The sequence below is a fragment of the Oreochromis niloticus genome, linkage group LG6 (genome assembly GCF_001858045.2).
Source record: "Oreochromis niloticus isolate F11D_XX linkage group LG6, O_niloticus_UMD_NMBU, whole genome shotgun sequence".
NCBI classification, from domain to species: domain Eukaryota; kingdom Metazoa; phylum Chordata; class Actinopteri; order Cichliformes; family Cichlidae; genus Oreochromis; species Oreochromis niloticus.
Window position 1 is genome coordinate 25,327,074 of NC_031971.2, and position 18,109 is coordinate 25,345,182.

Consider the following 18,109-nt stretch of genomic DNA (forward strand, 5'->3'; position numbering starts at 1 on the left):
ATCAGTCAGCTGCTTCACCTCACATCAAAAGCCCATAGTAATAACACCGGAAATTGGAGGATTTCTTATCAAAATAAACGTATGACCTGACGCTCGGTACTAAAGAAGCTATTATTAATAAGAAAATCAATGATAACGGTAACCCGGTGTATTCAGGTGTTAGAGCCTTTCTCCAATAAATCCATCTGTTGCCGTGGACTCATTTTCTCATTGAGTTATGCTATTATCGATTTAAATAGATAACTATTTAATTTTAAAGGTTCGGTCCGGAAGCGATGCCTCCGATCGAGGTGGACTTCTCGCCAACCAGCAATGACCGATTTGGTTCCTGACAAGAACACGCAGGTTTGCCACATAAACAAGATAATTCATTACTCCAGAAACAGCAGGACGGATGTTCATCATCGGCCTCATCATCGCTGTAACATCTGACACTTGTCGGTGAGTTTTGGCTCCGTTTCGGAAACGTCTTCGTCGCGTTAGTGTTACAGCCTGAGCGGTTTGTGCGCAACACAACAACACGTCCCCCCTCAAACTGTGGATCAGGCGTGAGGTTTGCGAGGTTTCTGATCCCACAAGGCCAAACGCTGTCATGCTCGTAATGCCAAGAATCCAGTGGGTGCGTGACGTCATCACGCGTTGGGGTAAGGTTCGCGTTGAGTTTTCAGTAAAAAGTGCGGAAAAGATACGAAAGTTTAAAAAGGAATACATATATATATATATATATATATATATATATATATATATATATATATATATATTATATACATATATGAATGTATTTCAGTAGTTGATCGTTTTCGTGTCAACAGTTAAAAATTGGGTTAGTTTCATCCGTTAAAAACGTCGTTATCGGGTTATTTCATTAGCAAAATAAAAAATATAATTTAAAGTCATCTCTTTTGTTTCAGTGAAATAAAAATCACGCCGTAAATGTTTAATTTTTAGCTGTGAGTTGGTAGAGTAAATTTATTTATCTATCAGCATAAAACATGTTGATGGTTCCGACTTAATCCTTGTTTTTTTTAAATTTTTTAATCCAATTTTATTTTAGACTTCATGTTGGGCATATCCTCCCGAGAACCGAGGAAAAGAGAATCTTCCCATTGAACTTTTTTTTGGTGATTTTCTTCCTTTTTGGAGGTAATAGAGGCAACCCAAACACATGAGATATCAGTGGAAAGCAAGGATGTCCAGGAGGTAGTAAGGTACCTCAAATAAGTCAAAAGATAGAGACCAAGACGAAATGTCCATTACAGAGGACATAAATGAATAGGCTGGTTCTCAGTAGGATATATTGAAGTTCTCTGTTGGATACAATAGGATACAATAATGTCGAAAAACAAATTATCGTTAATATTATACAATTATGTTTATTCTGAAGTTAAAAAGCACATTTTCTTTATCATTATTAAATTAATAAAAAATACAGCAATTACATGATAATTATTAACGTACCTCAATCGCTTAAACAGAAGAGTTCACTTGCAGACAGCTATCCATCCATCCATCCATCCATTTTCCTTGTCTTATCCAAGTGGATGTGCATGTCTTCCCACTCCTCTTCAGATACGTAAACTAAATCTGAAGGTGTTCTGAATAAATTAAACAAAACAAAATTCAGGGTCTTGGTGTAGCTGGAGCTCACTCCACAGGTAGGGTGGACAGGTAACCTGTGTGTTGCAGGCTAAAACATAGACCAGCATTCACACCTTTCTTTCACCTTTATGTCTGTGGACTGTGGGAGGAAGCCCAAGTAGCCAGAAAGATCCCACACAGGCTCAGACTTTTCAGTAGTTTGGTTTATTTAAAAGCTGATTTGTATGATATTTTCTGTTCGTGGCTGTAGAGCTTAAACTGTATTTGCCGTTTCACAGGCAGTCATTATGCCCACACATCGCCATCTCCTCGCTGCACCATGTGTCACCCTCTTCTCTTGTTCTCTCTTTAGTGCAGCAGGGGCCAATAAGCAGCGGATGCGGTGGGCGTCCGGCTGCAGGCGGCCCTCTCAATGGTTTCTCCCACCATGAAGGCGCTGGTGGATGCCGTATGGGCGGTGTGGAGCATCGGGGTCTCCATCTATGACTACATCCACACCAGTGCGATGGAGGAGCGCATCCACGCCTTGGAGAACGTCATCACCATCCACCAGTTTGTGATTGGGCTGTTGTCTGCTGGCGTGTTGGTACTCTTCACCTACATCTTCTTTAAAAAGCTCTGAAGATGTGTGATGTGGAGAGCTGGGGTTGGCATGTGGGAGGTGATGTAACCAGAATTTTGGGTACATTAGTAACACTCACAAGAGTCGTGGTTCTTGGTTTTGGTGTTCATGGAAGGTACGTTAGTATAGTTTCAGGTTTTTCTTTGTGTTTTTTGCAGGGGGAACACATACAAGCACATCCTGTCTTTATTCCTAAAATAAGAAAGGTGGTAGAAATGTGAAAAACACTGAAGATCATCAAGATATTAAGTTCATTTTTAACTGTTTTAAAATGTGGTCCAACATTTTTTCCTAAACATGTTTGGAGGTTAAAACGCACTGAAGTACACGCCTTCTAATAATGCGGCACTAATGCGTCCAACTATTTTTAAAAGGCAAGAATAGATTGAAGATAAAATTCATCTGCTGATATTCATAAAATTGTAACTTTTTTTCCCTTTTAATAGCTAAAATACTGAAATTGTAACAGTTTTCACAAATTTAAGGGTTATAAATCCTTAAAGACCATCATGAGCTGATATGGCTCCCCTTGCACTCTATTGCAGATTTTGCGAACTGAAGCTGCAGAGTAAAATGTACCCCTCACTGCATTAATATTTTCTCAGGTTAGCACCCCCCCCCACCCAAATTTTAGAAACAGGAAACTCAAGTAGCCCAACTCCACTTACAGAGAAATTTGCAGCTCTGCTTGTTTTTGCAGTGGGATCATTAAACATACCACTTTCTGCCTTAATTAATATTTTCATTCAATGAAAACTCAGTTCATGACAGAGATGATGACTCTAAAGATGGAGTTTCGTCTCAAAGATCTTCTACAGAGGACTGCCATTAATTTATCTCATGCTCCCCCCAAAACTGCCACATGGACCTCATGTTAACAACCTGCAGGGTGTTAAGAGTAAACACCCTCACACTCTCTGTATTTATCATTTTCAGTAAACATGCTTTTGTCTAGTGATACAATTTGATACTGTAGGTTTACATGTGTATTTTCTACTAGATTTTAATGTGTAAGATGATCTATTTATAAGCTTTTTCCATTAATATTGTTATACCTCATAACTTTCCTACATTGCTGTATAAACTGTAACAATTTAAAGTGTCCTTACACACTGTAAATATATTTTGATGTTGGCAGGAGGTGTGGGGGTTTTTCCTTTTTAGTTGGCACTGAACTCATCATACATGTGCTATTCTCTCACAGAGTACTGCTGCTGCTGCTTTGTATTTATGGTTTGTGACCTTTAAAGGCAACATTTTGTACCATAAAAGGTGAGAATTAAGTGATACTTGATACTGACAGCAAACAATGTGTGATGTAAAGTATGCTTCAGAGGATAAAAGGATGTTTTTATCAAAATAACCTCTCCAATCTATAAGTGGTGGATCTGTGAGAGCTACTGTTACATGACTGCTTTGTTAAGAAAAAAGTGTTTGTGTAATTTTACTGTGTCAGACGGACCATAACCCGAGTAAACACCCAAGAATGAAAGACTGTTTTAATATCATCTTCATAACAGCATTAAAGTTTATCTTCTCAAAATGACAAACGTGTGTTTAATGACTCTGGGCGTCATTACTGTGGGGTTAACAAACGCAGCACAGACCTTAAAACAAAAACGAACACCTGTTGCAAGTTACCGCTGCAATCGATAAGAAAAAACAAGTCTGTGAAAATGAGAATTGTTCTTGTATCATGGCTGGAACCTTTAAAGAGGAACGAGCAGGTTTATTTTGAATGAACCGCAAACAACAGAAACTGCAATGCTGGGAATGAAAGAAATTCAGCATGGCACCAGTCTTCAATTAGACTGGGAGGAAGAATCGCTCAGAAACATGTGCTTGTTCCTCAGCTGACAAACCTCCACAAGGTTTTTGTTATCTGAACTCACAGCCTTGTTTCTCTGCTACTCATAAGTGTCCAGTCTGAAGGAGTGCATATTTGGAAACGAATCTTTCTACACTCTCTCCTTCCAGAAACTTCATGGCTCTCCAGTGGATCTTTCCACAGTTCTCTGGCTGGCCGAGGGGTCCGAGTTCCTCGCGGATGTACTGCAGCCACAGATCTTTAGAAAAACAGGAAACAGTTATGTTAAAAAAAACTAAAGGTTCTTAATCTCATCGTATCTGTCCACACTTTTACACTATAAGGACAGAAGCATTGGGCCACATCTCTATAGAGCTTATAGCATTACAAGTGTGGTACTGTAACATGCCACCCACTGTCTTCCTCCCTTCCCCCCAACCAGTAACAGCAGATGGTCAGTGCTCCCTGAGCCTGGCTCTGCCAGAGGTTTCTTCCTGTCACAAGCGAGTTTTTCCTCCCCACTGTCGCCAAGTGCTTGCCCAAAGGGGATCATTTGACTGTTGTGGTTTTCTACCATAATACATTTTGTTTTTCCTTTAATATAAAGCGCGCTGAGGCGACTGTTGTTCTGGGTTGGGTCACCAAGTGCTGGGGCACGTAATGCATCGAGACCTTCATGCCAAGGGTATCCATGGCTGAGCAGCTCCTGTAGGTGTGATATGGAGGTGGCCCAGTATTTTCCATCTCGTGTAACTTTGTTCTTTAGCAATACAGATTCTCTTCAAAGACTGAACGTGGTGTTTTTACTCTTGTCCTCTGACTCAGTTTGATCAAATAACTGTTGATTAGCTGTTCAATCCAAACCTGTATTTGATTTGTGCTCACATAACATACAAAGACACATCCTCTTGTTTTGGCGATGTCTTTTTTAATCTTTTCCTCTAACTTGTAAATACTGTTCCTGCCCTGCATCGGTGCCTGCTGTTTCAACCCCTCCACCACCCCAGCATCCACCTGGGCCTTCTGAGGGGATACTTACTCATCACTCCCCAATTTCTGTATGTATTAATGGGGAGCAATGAGCTCACAAACTTTAATATTCTTCTTAAAACTTGAGCTTGCTGGCTGAGCTGAAAGCATATATAACACCAGCTTTCCGGTTCATTGCGGCTCCTTAAACTGATTTAAATTCACCTTCATCGGAGGTGCCGAACTCCTGCAGCACCCTCTCATAGTAGTCCCTCAGATTGCTCATCTTTGGATTTTCCTGAAAAAACAACATTGTAATCACATTAATTGTTTTAACTTATCAGCAACATCAAATGTATCTTTTCAGTGTCAAACTATCAATGAAGTCAGTACAATATAAACATTGTAGTTGGTGGCAGGCAGGTTAAACAGCAGAAGAATGAGGATGTCACTGGACTTCATATACGTACTTGTTCCTTCTCGATTTGAATCATTCTGGTGAAAAAGTCCTTGGACAAGGGGCGGTTTTCCTGTAAGCTACATAAGAAAAATGCAATTTAATTAAAAGGTATTAAAGATCCTGAAAGTTTATTTTTCACCTGCAGGTCAGTGCTTTGAGACCCATTAAACTTATATGTTCCTGCTGCATTCATCACCTAAATTAAAAACTACATGAGCAGACAGAGTTATCTGATTTTCACCTTGTAAAGGTCTTCCTCGCCTTCTTGTAGCCTCCAGTGGAGTAGGACCAATCGAGGTAGCACTCTTTCATCTCCATGGCAACAGCCGGGACTGCAGACAGCAGACCTCTCTGGGAACAAGCAAGAGAACAAACTGTCTGCAAGGCATATCCTCAATTCAGAGGCAAAAACACTATTAATCTTGCCTGCTTTAGCTTTTATTGTTTACTCTTTATCTCATCTTTATCTTACTCAGCCTTTTCTGATCACAGTCTGTCTAGTGTACTTTTTAATACAGTGCAGGATCATATTTTATCCTGTCATTAACTGTTGCGCATTTCATTTCTAACAATTCAAAACTGAGTTTCCAGCGTAACTCTTATCGATAAAATATCTGTGTAAACAAATCCACAAAAGATGAAGCGGATAAATTGCTCTAAATACTGCAGGATATAGCAAGATCACACTGCAGCTGTTCAAACTGGATTCAGGTGCACTACCTTGAGGATGGCTTCGGTCTCCTCGGCACTCTGGTTGGCCTTGCTCCACTCAAACTGCAGCTGCCACAGTGGTAGACTCTCCTGTCAAGACAAGACACGGTTACATTAGTGAGCTTCACCCACCTTAAAAAATGTGAATGTACCTTACTGATGCATTAATATTACGCCTGGTCATTAATAAGCAACCATAAGCACGCACATTTTGTTCAGACACAAAGCTTGCACAACTTTCACGACTTAACATTGATGAATAACAACAACGTAAAACACGTGTCTGTCAATAAAAGAACTTCTGGATTATCTTGAGTTTGTATTAGAGCTGCCTCACTGTTAAAACACTTAAGCAGTGTTGACAGTCCAACCTGGGATATCTATCATCAGACTGTTTCTATTAAACACTCTAATGTCAATTTTAAACTGGCACATCATTGGTAGCTTGTAAGAAACGGAGCTACTTATTGGGTGGTCAGCTCTGATCTTTTCTAGTTAGTGGGATTAGTATCATTTAAAGTAAATACAGCAAGTGAGGGACACTGTGCATCATCCAAAAGCCCGGTATGACACTACAGCTGATATTCACATTTGAGAAGCAGCAGGAACCAGAAGTATTTGGACTTCTCAATCTCCAGTGAACGTGTCAGAGCATGCAAAGCTCAGATCAGAATTAGTTACTGGGTTTTGCCATTATATGCAGAGATTTTAAAAATTAATAATCATTCAGGCAGCATCTGTTCTCGGCCAGGAGGGAAGGATCAATATACCTTTTGGAATTGGCATGAGCACAGAATGACAGGAGAAAGAGCGAGCTTACATTTTCATCACTGATTCATCTGCACTTCTGTGCTTTTCAGTGTGGAAACTTAACATTGTTGGATACACAGGCCTCCAACCCTGGAGGTGTGTGCCACTTCTCCAAACTCAAACAGGGTGTTTTGTTCAAAAGAAAAGACTTGCATAATAAGCAGCTGTAGTAATCCTCCTCATACAGCTACTTCTCAGGGCCGCGGACTTATGAAACCCCCACCACAACAATAATCAGCTATTCTGTTCACTGTTACAAAGGCCTGCGGCTCAGCCGAGGCATGCGTATTCACAGTTGTACAGCACTGTGCAACTATGAGGGAGGTTAAACAGAAAAATTAAGAAGAACGTTCTGACTACTCTGAAATATATGAGAGATTGTAAGATAAGGTTTAATTCACCACTGACCAAAAGAGTACATAAGAAATTCTAAACGCTAATTTATAAGGTCAAACTGAGCCGAGATGGAAATCGGGCTTCAAATTATTAATGGTAAGACTCCGGCTGCTGCGTGGCCTCCCTAAATATTCTCCCTTTTATTCCTGTCTGCACTGAACTGATTAACTGATATTAATTTCTATCTGCTCTCTTCTGTAGTTGGCACCTTCTTCTCTGTCCTCTCTTTCCTTGTACCCGTCTGCATGTGTTTCTAATTCTGGAGCTGCTGTTCCTGGTCCGTATTTATTGGCCCCATCAACCTGCAAAATGTTTTTTTAATATATACACATGCATGTTTACCATAACAGCTCCCAGCTTCATCATTGGGATAGCTTTTACCTTTAAAAAAGGTGAATTGATACACACATATCTGCAAGATTAAATGTAGTTTTTCACCTGCCTTCATGTGTGCTCACATACAGGCAGATGAAGACAGTTGAGGAAATTAATATGACTGAACAGAGACTAATTAGGCCAAGGAGATGGCCCACTTATACAGCACTGCTGGTGGCTAGTGCGTGTATGTGTGTGAGTGAATCCATATGTCTCCTTTCTCCAAGGACAACAATTAAAGCGGTACTGCCACTCAGTGTGCTGAACAGTGTTTATGTGATAGTGTAAGATGAGAAAATCACTGAACCCCATTATGTGATTTCATAAAAGCAAACATGGCTCTCCCGATCCAGTGTGTGTGTGTGTGTGTGTGTGTGTGTGTGTGTGTGTGTGTGTGTGTGTGTACCTTGGGATTAACGTGTTTGAGAGCGTCCTGAAAACACCGGCCTATGTCTCGGCTCCCTAGCTCCATCAGCGTCTGCAGGCTCAAACTCCACATGGTCACTGATTGGCTGTAGCGCTGCGTGGCTGTCATGGCAACACTTGCTGCTCCCTCAGCATCTCCCGATGAGAGCAAGATTTGGAGCTGGTCACGTGGACAACATCAGGTCGGTTGATTCATACATCAGTAAAATGCAAGGTATCGTTTCCTTTTTGAATATAACCTGATGTTTAAGGAGTTTTTCTACTATCACCATTTTCAGTTTTTAAACAATTTCAGTCCCATTACCAGTCAAACTAGTAATCCTACACAGGAAACATAGCAATTGATTTAAAAAAAATACAGGCTTACAACCACCAAGATATCCATAAAGCCACCATGTGCTGGGTCTAAATGTGCACTTTGTTTACTTTGTTATTCATTATTGCTGGACAATGTGTGTTTGTCGCACCACCAAATAAATTAACAAATAAATACAGCTATTAAATAACAGTCACACAAACCCATAAATTACTCAGAGTGCTTGGTATTAGCCTCTAACCACTAGGCCAACAATTACCACATTTTTTTCTAATTAAGATTCTCATCATCATAAACATCATCATCAGAGAACTGGTTTAATTTGCTTTGCCTGAACGTCAGTGTATTAGTAACTTCTGGGTGTCAGCCTCAGTTGTTTCTGCTTTTCCAATAACATGTTGTGTTTTCAGTGCAGTACAATTACATTTTAATTCTGTGTTAACTCTGCTAGTGTATATCTGAAAGAAGAGAAGATTTGGAAGGTTTTAAAGAAGTTTGCTGTTCTAGTCAGACTTCGACTGGCACTGCTGTTACCCGGCCAAAACGAAACGTGGTTTTAGTGACACGAGAGCCGACAGGTCATCATTCAAATAAAGAGAAGACAGGCTTACGGGTGCCTAAAATTCCATTCACACATTGAACAGAGACTTTATCTCACCCAGTTCTTGTAGTAATTCTCCTTCAGCAGCGAGCAGTCGTGGGCACGCTGCAGCACTCCCAGCAGCCTCTCCTGCCGCTGTGATACAAACACTTGTTTTTACTCCAAGAAACACTGAAGCCATTGACATTTCTCAGCGTACCTGAGGAGGAAATAACTTCAGGCCAAACTTAGGGACTTTTCACGTACTTTTTCCTTCAGCTCTTGGACGTTGGTCTTCCTTTTCATCCTTTCCAACAAGAAGGCCACGTAGCAGGTCCACATGGGCTCTGGGAGGCAAAGCAGTGGTTTCATACACTAACAGAAGCAGTGAATGAATACATGCAGGAACAACGATAACGTTTTACAACTTTCTGGGCTCCTTCTTGGAGGTTTTGACCAAAATAAAATTCTTCCATTAAAGCTTTTAACCCACTGCCAGCATGTGCAAATTAAATAAAAGAACAAGAAGAGAACAAGAAGAGATCGTTCTTGTTTTGGTAATATGGGCGCATTGACACTGAAAAAAAGCTACAAACACACTCAACTGCACATTAAAGAAAATACATAATCAACCAATCATATGGCAGCAATTCAATGCATGTAGGCACGCAGACATGGTCAGGAGGGCCTGCTGAAGTTCAAACTGCGCATAAGAGTGAGGAAGGTGATTTAAGTGATCTCCAGAATTTACAGAGAAAGGCCAGAAAAAGAGAAAATATCCAATAAGCGTCACGTCTCTGGGCAAAAATGTCTTTGTGACATCAGAGGAGACTACACCAGACTTCTTTAAGCTGACAGGAAGGCAACAGTAACTCGTTACAGACGAGAGACGCAGAAGAGCATCTCTGATGCACAACAGACGGGTTACAGGAGCTGAAGACCACACCAGATGACACTAGGGCTGCCACAAACGATTATTTTGATAGTCGACTAGTCACCGATTATTTTTGCGATTAGTCGACTAATCAGATCATGCATCCATTGGACGTAAAATGTACACCTGAAAATATGTTAAACGTTTATTTTGTGACCCAGAAAGAATAATAATTGTAATATTAAAACTAACTAGCTGCCGCCATTGTTGACAACTGCGCTGGGCCGCGCTATGAATTCTGGAACACAGTTTCTTCTTCTTCGGGGTTTAACGGCAGCTGGCATCCTTGTACATGCAGTGCTGCCATCTTCTGTTTCAGTCCGTTATTACACTCTTAAATACTACTACTTATTCCTGCGTCTTTTGGGATCTTACAAAGCTTCAAACGACGCGTCGACTATTAAATTAGTCGTCGACGATTTTAATAGTCGACGTAATCGTGACTAGTCGACTAATCGTGGCAGCCCTAGATGACACTCTCATCAGCTAAGAACAGGGAGCTCAGGCTACAATTCACACAGGCTCACCATAATTGGACAACAGCAGACTGGAAAAATGTTGAGTCACAATTTCTATTGTGACATTCAATGGTAGGGTGAGGATTTCACATAAACAACATGAAAGCATGGATCCACAAACACTTACGGCCGCTGACATAATGGTGTGGGACATAATATATAATGGTTTTCTAGGCACACTTTGGCCCCTTGAATACCAACAGAGCATTGTTTAAATGCCACAGCCCGCCCGTATGTATTGTTGCTGACCACCCTTTATGACCACAGTGGATCCATCTTCTGATGGCTGCTTCCAGCAAGACAAGGCACGTGACACAAAGCCTAAATCATCTCAAACTGGTTTCTTGAACATGACGAGTTCGCTGCACTCAAACGGCCTCCACAGTCACCGCAGCTTTGGGATGTGGGGGCGAACACGAGATTAACTTCATGGACGTGGGGCCAACAAATCTGCAGCAGCAGCTGTGCGATGCGATCATGTCAACATGAACTAAAATCTCTGAAGAATGTTTCCAGCACCTTGTTGAATCTGTGCCATGAAAAATGAAGGAGGTTTGAGCGTAAAAGGGGTAAGATGTACCTAACAAAGTGGCGTCTTTTGCGTACTTCTTAGTCTACCCACCAACTTCATTTGCAGATGAAGATCGTGACGTGGTTGAAAATTATTAAGTGAGATGGAATTTTTATGTTTGCCCATAAAATAAGTTTTACTTTCACTTAAGGCAAAAACCTGCACAGAAATGATGCTTTTATGCTCACCTTTAGCTACATATTTTTTTTATTTTTGGAGTAGTTTTTTCACAATTTACAGTCCAAAATAACCCTCATCTTCTAATCACTGGATATATGATCCAGTGATTAGAAAGGCAAAAAGTGTGAATATCTGAAACATATGCTGACCTCATTATGAACACTGAACCATGTTTAATATGAGCATCCGCAACTGTAACACCAAGTCTGACAGGAAATAGAGAAAAGCTTAATAACAGGTCCACTTTCAAGCTTTTGAATAATTAATGTTCATAGCTAGCAGATGCTCTGTAGTAAAATGTTTATTACAATTAATAATTAATCACCAAAGTCTAAGTCATGTCTCAACAATTCATTTTAAAATTCAAATATATATGTTCTCTCTGTGTATCAGGAAGCTCCTACCAGTGTTCAGACTCTTGACGCCCTCCTCATAGACCTGGCAGCAGCGCTCCTCTCTGCGGTTTATATCTGAGGCCCTGCCTTTGGCAGTCTGGAGCTCCTCTCCTGCTCCTGGGGCCTCCAGCTCCCTCTTAGCCATGAAATCCCACGTGGAGCTGTCGTCTGTGTAGTTAGTCTGTAAGCTGGAAACAAGAGGTGAGATGAGGGTACTGCTTAAAGATAACACTGTGGAAGTTGAGGAATTCAGAGTTCATGTAAAAGAGAGGTAAATGTAAGCTTTTCGGAAGTAAATTACTCTTGCAGGATGGATTCTTGGAGGTCTTTGGTGAAGTCAAAAATAGCCGCTATGTTCAGAAGTGAGATGACAAACTCTGCTTCTGTAGGATGAAAAGATACACAAGTAGAGAGACACGCTAGGTTGTTTCCAAAGCCAATGGCTTGTTCTTACTCACCACCATAAATATTTTTAATAGACAGTTGTCACATTTAGCTAAACTAAGGTCCAATTTTCCCCAGGTAGCAGGTCAGACATGTAAATTCAATATTATGAGACAAAACCTCCTTCGCCATAGTGGGAACGCCGTCCCAGAACAGTTTTAAGAATGTGACTGTGCCAGATAACATGAAAGTGATGTGCCAAACAATGATCACATCCCCAAAAGCATTCAAGTTGTGCACTGGTGTGTCTGGACTTTTGTTTTGGAGTTATTATTAAAAATAAAAATCTTGCACAGTTTTTCCATGAAAAGTCCCTCCACATATGCAAGGTTGTGATTTGAGTGTTTTTTAATAGTGATCCTGTGCTCAGGGGTGATTTCAATTGCCAATTCTTATCCCCATTTAGTCTTTACATATCCCATTGCTAAAGGAATTCACTTTAATGACAATATAGGTGGTCTTGAACTGAAATAAAAACTAAATAAATAACAGTTTTTAATCTCTTTTTGGCAAATGAAAGACAATCAGGGTAAAAGAAGATGCAGAAAGGGTTTAAATCGGCTCTACAAATTATGTGCATTTTATTTAAATAATAAATGTGTTATTTTTAAAGCCCAGATTTACTAAACCGGCATAAAGATCATGCAAGCACAATCCCTATATAGTGTTCACAGGTGTGCTTAGTTTTACAGCAATTTATAAAAGCTGAGCTGTTTTCTTAACACACAACACAACTGCACTTTAAGATTTTGTTTTTTTAATATTCTCTCTTCTGTTACACCAGGGATTTTCTAACATCTGGGTGTTGAGGAGCAGTTAGGAAAAAGAGGTTCTCTGTGACGTGGATATGTCACTGTGGATAATGTTTTGAGAGGAGAGTCTACAGGGGAGAGTGTGACAGCATTATGCCGCTCTTAATATTCAAATGTATTTGCAGCATAAACACTTAAGTTATTTTATATTTTCTCATATTTGCACAGGCCTGTGAATAACCACTGACAAGCTTACCTTTGATTTTCCCTGTAGCATCTTTGTATACAACCTCAGCCAGTTTACCACTCAGGATCTCTGGAGAAAATTCATATTCACCCTGGAAGGTGTGAACAGTGGGTTTTAAATACAACGAGCAGCATATGCGCGCGCTTACTTCCTACTGTTTTGTGTTAGTTTCACGCTCACCAGGTCCATCTGAGCCTGCTCCAGCTGAATCTTCTGCTTCCTCAGTTTCTCACAATGCAGCAGCTCCATACGGAAGTACTAACACAGAGTGGTTGGAGGATTTTAGACGAGCATGTTTTAAATGAATAAACTGTTGCTTAAAGTTTTAAGTCTGGGTCACCTTAAATAACAATAATAAAAAGAAGATATTTGGCATCTTTTACCTCCTGGTAGACTTTCTTATCATTTGGGTGGAATCGCAGTGCCCTCAGAAACAGGTGTCTCGCGCTCTCAGAAGAATTTCTATCCTCCAGCTCGCTCTTGGCAGCCATGATCCACAGAGCTAAAGCGAGGCGGAAACAGTGTTTATTAACAGCATTCGTCTTGGTCATCTCCAAGATTGCAATCACAGATTTCCTGCCTTGGTTTAATTTACTTTAATACACATTTCCAGCCACTAAATGTCGGCAAATTGCAGTGTGTTTGTAATGCTCCCTTTCTTCTGTACCTGGTTTGTCAGGATGGATGGCAAGCATGGCTGAGAACACCTTGCTGATTTGGCTCTTGGTGGCCTGATGAGTGAAAGCGATCATTATAAGAATGAGAAGACACGGTGTAGAGCAGACGTATCTGACTTGAAAGCAAGTGATGACATCTTTACATACCCATTTCTTACAGAAAGCAACATGTGAGAGCCATAGCTGCACATCATCCTGCGGGGGAAAGAAGACGTGTGACTGTTCACTCCTTTCGGCTTTTGTAAATTTAAACTCAATGTAAAAATCTACAATTTTAACTTTTTTTGCCATGTTTGTTAGCAAAAAGCATCATATTACTTTCCAGCAATGGCTCAGTTACACATTAGAAAGTATCATACAAATTTAGAGGAAAAAAATGTCAAAAAATGTTACAAATAGTGGATACACATGGCTGAATTTAATAATCTGATGTTATAAATGAATTATTACAACCATACAGAATAATAGTTACAGTGTTGCAAATGCTCTATTTACACTACCTTCCACTTATTTGTTGCTCTTTTAAAGATGCTATTTATTCTGTGGATGATGGGGTACTCAATCTCCTCTCGTTTGAACTGATAGTGTATGTGCTGAAAATGAAAAGGATAGTACAGTCACTGTCAGGTGGGTTTTACTGACAAGTCTTTAATCACATGAGCTTAAAATAACAGATTCTGTATGTAGGATACTTACTGCTCTTCTCTTCTTGATCAGCTCTAAAACATTGATTTCATACTATAAACAAAAGGAGAGTCTCCAGTAAGTGTTCTGAACACGATTCATGATCTTTACTTATTTATTGAAACTTAGAAGAAACATAATGTATCATCACAGCCGCCCACCTGAATGTATGCAATGAAGTCCTCCTTATTTACGATCAGCCTGTGAAGCTTGTACTCCAGGGCTGTTACTCTCTTGATTATTGATCTAAATGAAAAACAGAACAGAAGAATAATGTTGAATCAGTGAGAAGGACTTGCATAAACACACACGGGAATATTTTCACATGGAAATTTTAATACTGACCAACAGTTTTTGTATTAGGAGAAGAGAAAGCACAAAAGAAGAATGGGCCATTTTGAGGTCAATTTTAGGAAATACAGCATAAAATGCATTTTTTGTACACTGAATTTACACTCATAGGTAAGTTTTAGGTACACCTTGCTAATACTGGACCCCTTTTATCCTCAGAACTGCTTTATCTCTTTGGGGCATAGATTTAACAAGATGTTGGAGACAGTCCTCAGAGATTTTAGTCCATACTGATATGATAGTTTGTCAGGGAACATCCATGATCCGTACATTTGGTGACTGTGGAGGCCATTTGAATACAGTAAACTCACTGTCATGTTCAAGAAACTGGTTTGGAATGATCTGAACTTTGAGACACAGTATATATTATTCTTCTGGAAGCAGCCAAAAACAATGAGTACACTATGGTCACAAAGGAATGTACATGGTCAGCAGGCTGTAGCATTTAAACAATGCTCAGTTGGGGCTAAAGTGTGCCAAGAAAATGACCCCGTGTGAATTGTAGCCTCAGTTTCACCATTACACCACCGCCATCATGAAACGTTCATACAGGGCAGGACGGATTAGTGCTTTCATGGTGTCACATCAAACTGGGTCAACAGACCCGCAAACACTTCTTTGAATTTCTATTGTTCAATTATGGCGAGCTTGAGCAGATTGTAGCCTCAGTTTCGTGTTCTTAGCTGACAGTGACACCCGGTGTGGTCTTCTGCTGCTTCGAGATTCAGCATATTGTGTGTTCAGAGATGCTCTTCTGCATACCTTGGTTGAAACAAGTGGTTATTTGAGCATTTTCACCCAGAGAACTGTCACTCACTCAATAGCTTTTCTATATCTTCTTCAGAACAATCTCTACAGGTAGCTGCATAAGAAAATCAAGGTAAATTACCAGTTTCTGAAATACTCAGAGCAGCTACCATGCTATGTCATTTATATCACCTTTGTTCCATATTCAGATGCTCAGTTTGAACATCAGTGGGCCTATATGGCTGAGTATTATCAGTACACAAAAATATCTATAAGACAATATCATATAAGTGTTTGATACACAGGTGCTCTGAATCTTTTGCCGGAGACGATACTTCATACTCCTTTTGGTGGAGCTTATCAATTAAATTATGATAAAATGTAAAGCTATAAGTGGACGACAGCAAACAACACAGGAAATCAAATTATAGGACTGATCAACTGAATTTAAAGCAGACCTTTCCATTAGGCCAGCTTTCTGCTCATTGCAAACAGGACACTTGAACAGCAGGTGAAAGAGGGTACAGGGCTGGGTATTTGCTCTCACTGACATCATAAAGATCCTACAGTAGAAAAACTATATTTAAAGCAATCTGGAGCCTAGTTTTAGGCTTGAAGAGATTATTTAAACGTTAGCCTCATTATTTGACATTTTGGCCATGTTTAGCAGAAACATCCACTGTAACATCATATGACAGAAAATGAGTAAAGGGAATAACTCCTAGTACATAAAAGCTTAACCCCTGCAATAGCTGTGGCTCAGGGGGTAGAGCTGGTTGTCCAGCAGTCAGAAGATCCATGGTTGGAGCCCTGGCTCCTTCAGTCTGCATGTATCCTGGGCAAGATAGTGTGCCATACATGCATGGCAGAAAAAAAGCACTCAAATGAACAAGCGTGATTTTGTGAATGAAAGTTATACTAGAAAGTGCTTTGATGCCTAACTAGAGTAGAAAAGTGGTATCTAGGTACCATATTCTGTAGACCGTCTGCGTGTCTGTGATGTTGGACTTCCTGAGTTAATTTTATTTCCTTTGCCTGGCTTCAAATCACCCTGGGAGTACTACAGAAGCACAATGTGTAGTCTGCACCAGAGCTTTCATTCTCTATGCCATTCCTGTATCGAACTTCTTGCCTGGCTTACCTACTCCGTGCAGCTAGTACAGCTTCTGTAATAAATAGACCCAGTGAAGAAAATAGAGCTGTGTCTGAGAGACTTCTGAAGCACATCAGGTAGATTTGAAAGCAAGGTGTTGAATGGGTGCAATTGAGTACGTTCACCACAGTGGTCTGCACACATATATGTATCTGTATATTTAAATATTTTTCTCTATTTTGTGTATTATTATGGCTGGACTCTATTTATATTACGAGTGGTGGAAGAAGAGGTCAAGTGTTGGAAATTGATGACTTGTTGGGGTGTTTAAGAGAAGGAATTCTATTCTGATGTTACACAAACATGGTGATGTATCGGGATTCCTATAATGTATTGATCATCACCAGTTACTTTGAGATTCACAACCCTAACATTGATTTTAATTAAGGATGTAAATGTGCAACTATCTGCAGAAGGGATCTTCAATATTTCCTCCTTAAATCTTCAGGACACAAATATCTTCGATGTATTGCTGCTAACTATAGATGTCAAAAAGTTAAGTTCAGCTGCCCAGATTAATAAAATCACTTAACTCTATTTGCTCTTTACTTTGGGGAATATTTTTTTCCTAAATCATCCAAAATTAATCAGTAGTAAAAAACGTTTTTTGTTGATTTTTTTTTTTTTTTTTTTGAGAACAAGAAGATGATTAATAGATTTTCTCAGCTTCATCTCTCGCAGTTTCTCGGCCCTGTAATGTAAACAACTAAATATTTCACAGGTTCGAGGCCCTCTCTGAGACTGCGTCCGATCAAACCGGACTAATCCGTCACCTCCTCTTTTGCTATTTTCCTAGAAGACACAGCGTGTAAAGGCTCGGTGTTGCCTTACTTGACTTCTTTCTTGGTGAACAGTCCCACTCTCTCCAGCTGCTCCAGCTCAGGGATTCTGTCCTCGATCCGCTGCTGAACGATCTCCGCCATCTCGTCCAAACAGCCTTTAAACGCTCGTGTTCAGCTGCTTTTTGGTCAAACTTAATAATGTTATAACAACTGTACACAGAACAGCACGAGAGGCCAGCTCTATGCCCAATTACACATGTGTGGAAGTTGTGACTAGCAGAGCTTCCGGTTCCGTCTGCAAATAGGTCCGACAAGAAATCCGAGCTGGAGGAAACATTTGTTAACTCTGAGTTTTAAACTCCCAAACTTGCTGTTTCACAACGTAATAAAGATGAATCGAAAGTTTACCTGTCCTTTTATATTCGAAAACGGTTTGGTGTATGTTTTCTCACCTCAGATTAATTTTGATCATCAGGGGAACATATAAAGGGGGGACATGAGCTTTTCTTTTTTTCAGAACTTTATTTGAAATTGTAACGTGAACAGTCCGTCATTCCAGTTCAGTTTGTACAGTAGACATACAGGGCAAATAAGAGTAACAAT

The 18,109-nt window shown here is 40.1% G+C and overlaps 1 protein-coding gene and 1 long non-coding RNA gene across 2 annotated transcripts; one reads left to right on the top strand and one right to left on the bottom strand.

The window, feature by feature from the left end:
* The first annotated feature begins 258 nt into the window (after positions 1 to 258).
* LOC106098445 (uncharacterized) lies at positions 259 to 3,918 on the top strand. The gene is made up of 2 exons (XR_001224670.3): positions 259 to 441; positions 1,952 to 3,918. It is a non-coding gene; the product is annotated as an uncharacterized LOC106098445 (long non-coding RNA).
* utp6 (UTP6 small subunit processome component) lies at positions 3,707 to 17,819 on the bottom strand. Its single transcript, XM_003447891.5, has 19 exons — positions 17,556 to 17,819; positions 14,635 to 14,719; positions 14,486 to 14,527; positions 14,290 to 14,382; positions 13,937 to 13,984; positions 13,780 to 13,843; positions 13,496 to 13,614; positions 13,293 to 13,370; positions 13,122 to 13,203; positions 11,971 to 12,052; positions 11,679 to 11,857; positions 9,339 to 9,418; positions 9,150 to 9,227; positions 8,156 to 8,335; positions 6,178 to 6,258; positions 5,699 to 5,808; positions 5,468 to 5,534; positions 5,223 to 5,295; positions 3,707 to 4,287 (listed from the first exon to the last, which is right to left on the bottom strand). The coding sequence occupies exons 1-19, from the start codon at positions 17,645 to 17,647 to the stop codon at positions 4,133 to 4,135; spliced, it is 1,788 nt and encodes a 595-aa protein (XP_003447939.1). The 5' UTR covers positions 17,648 to 17,819; the 3' UTR covers positions 3,707 to 4,132.
* Positions 17,820 to 18,109: the final 290 nt, after the last annotated feature.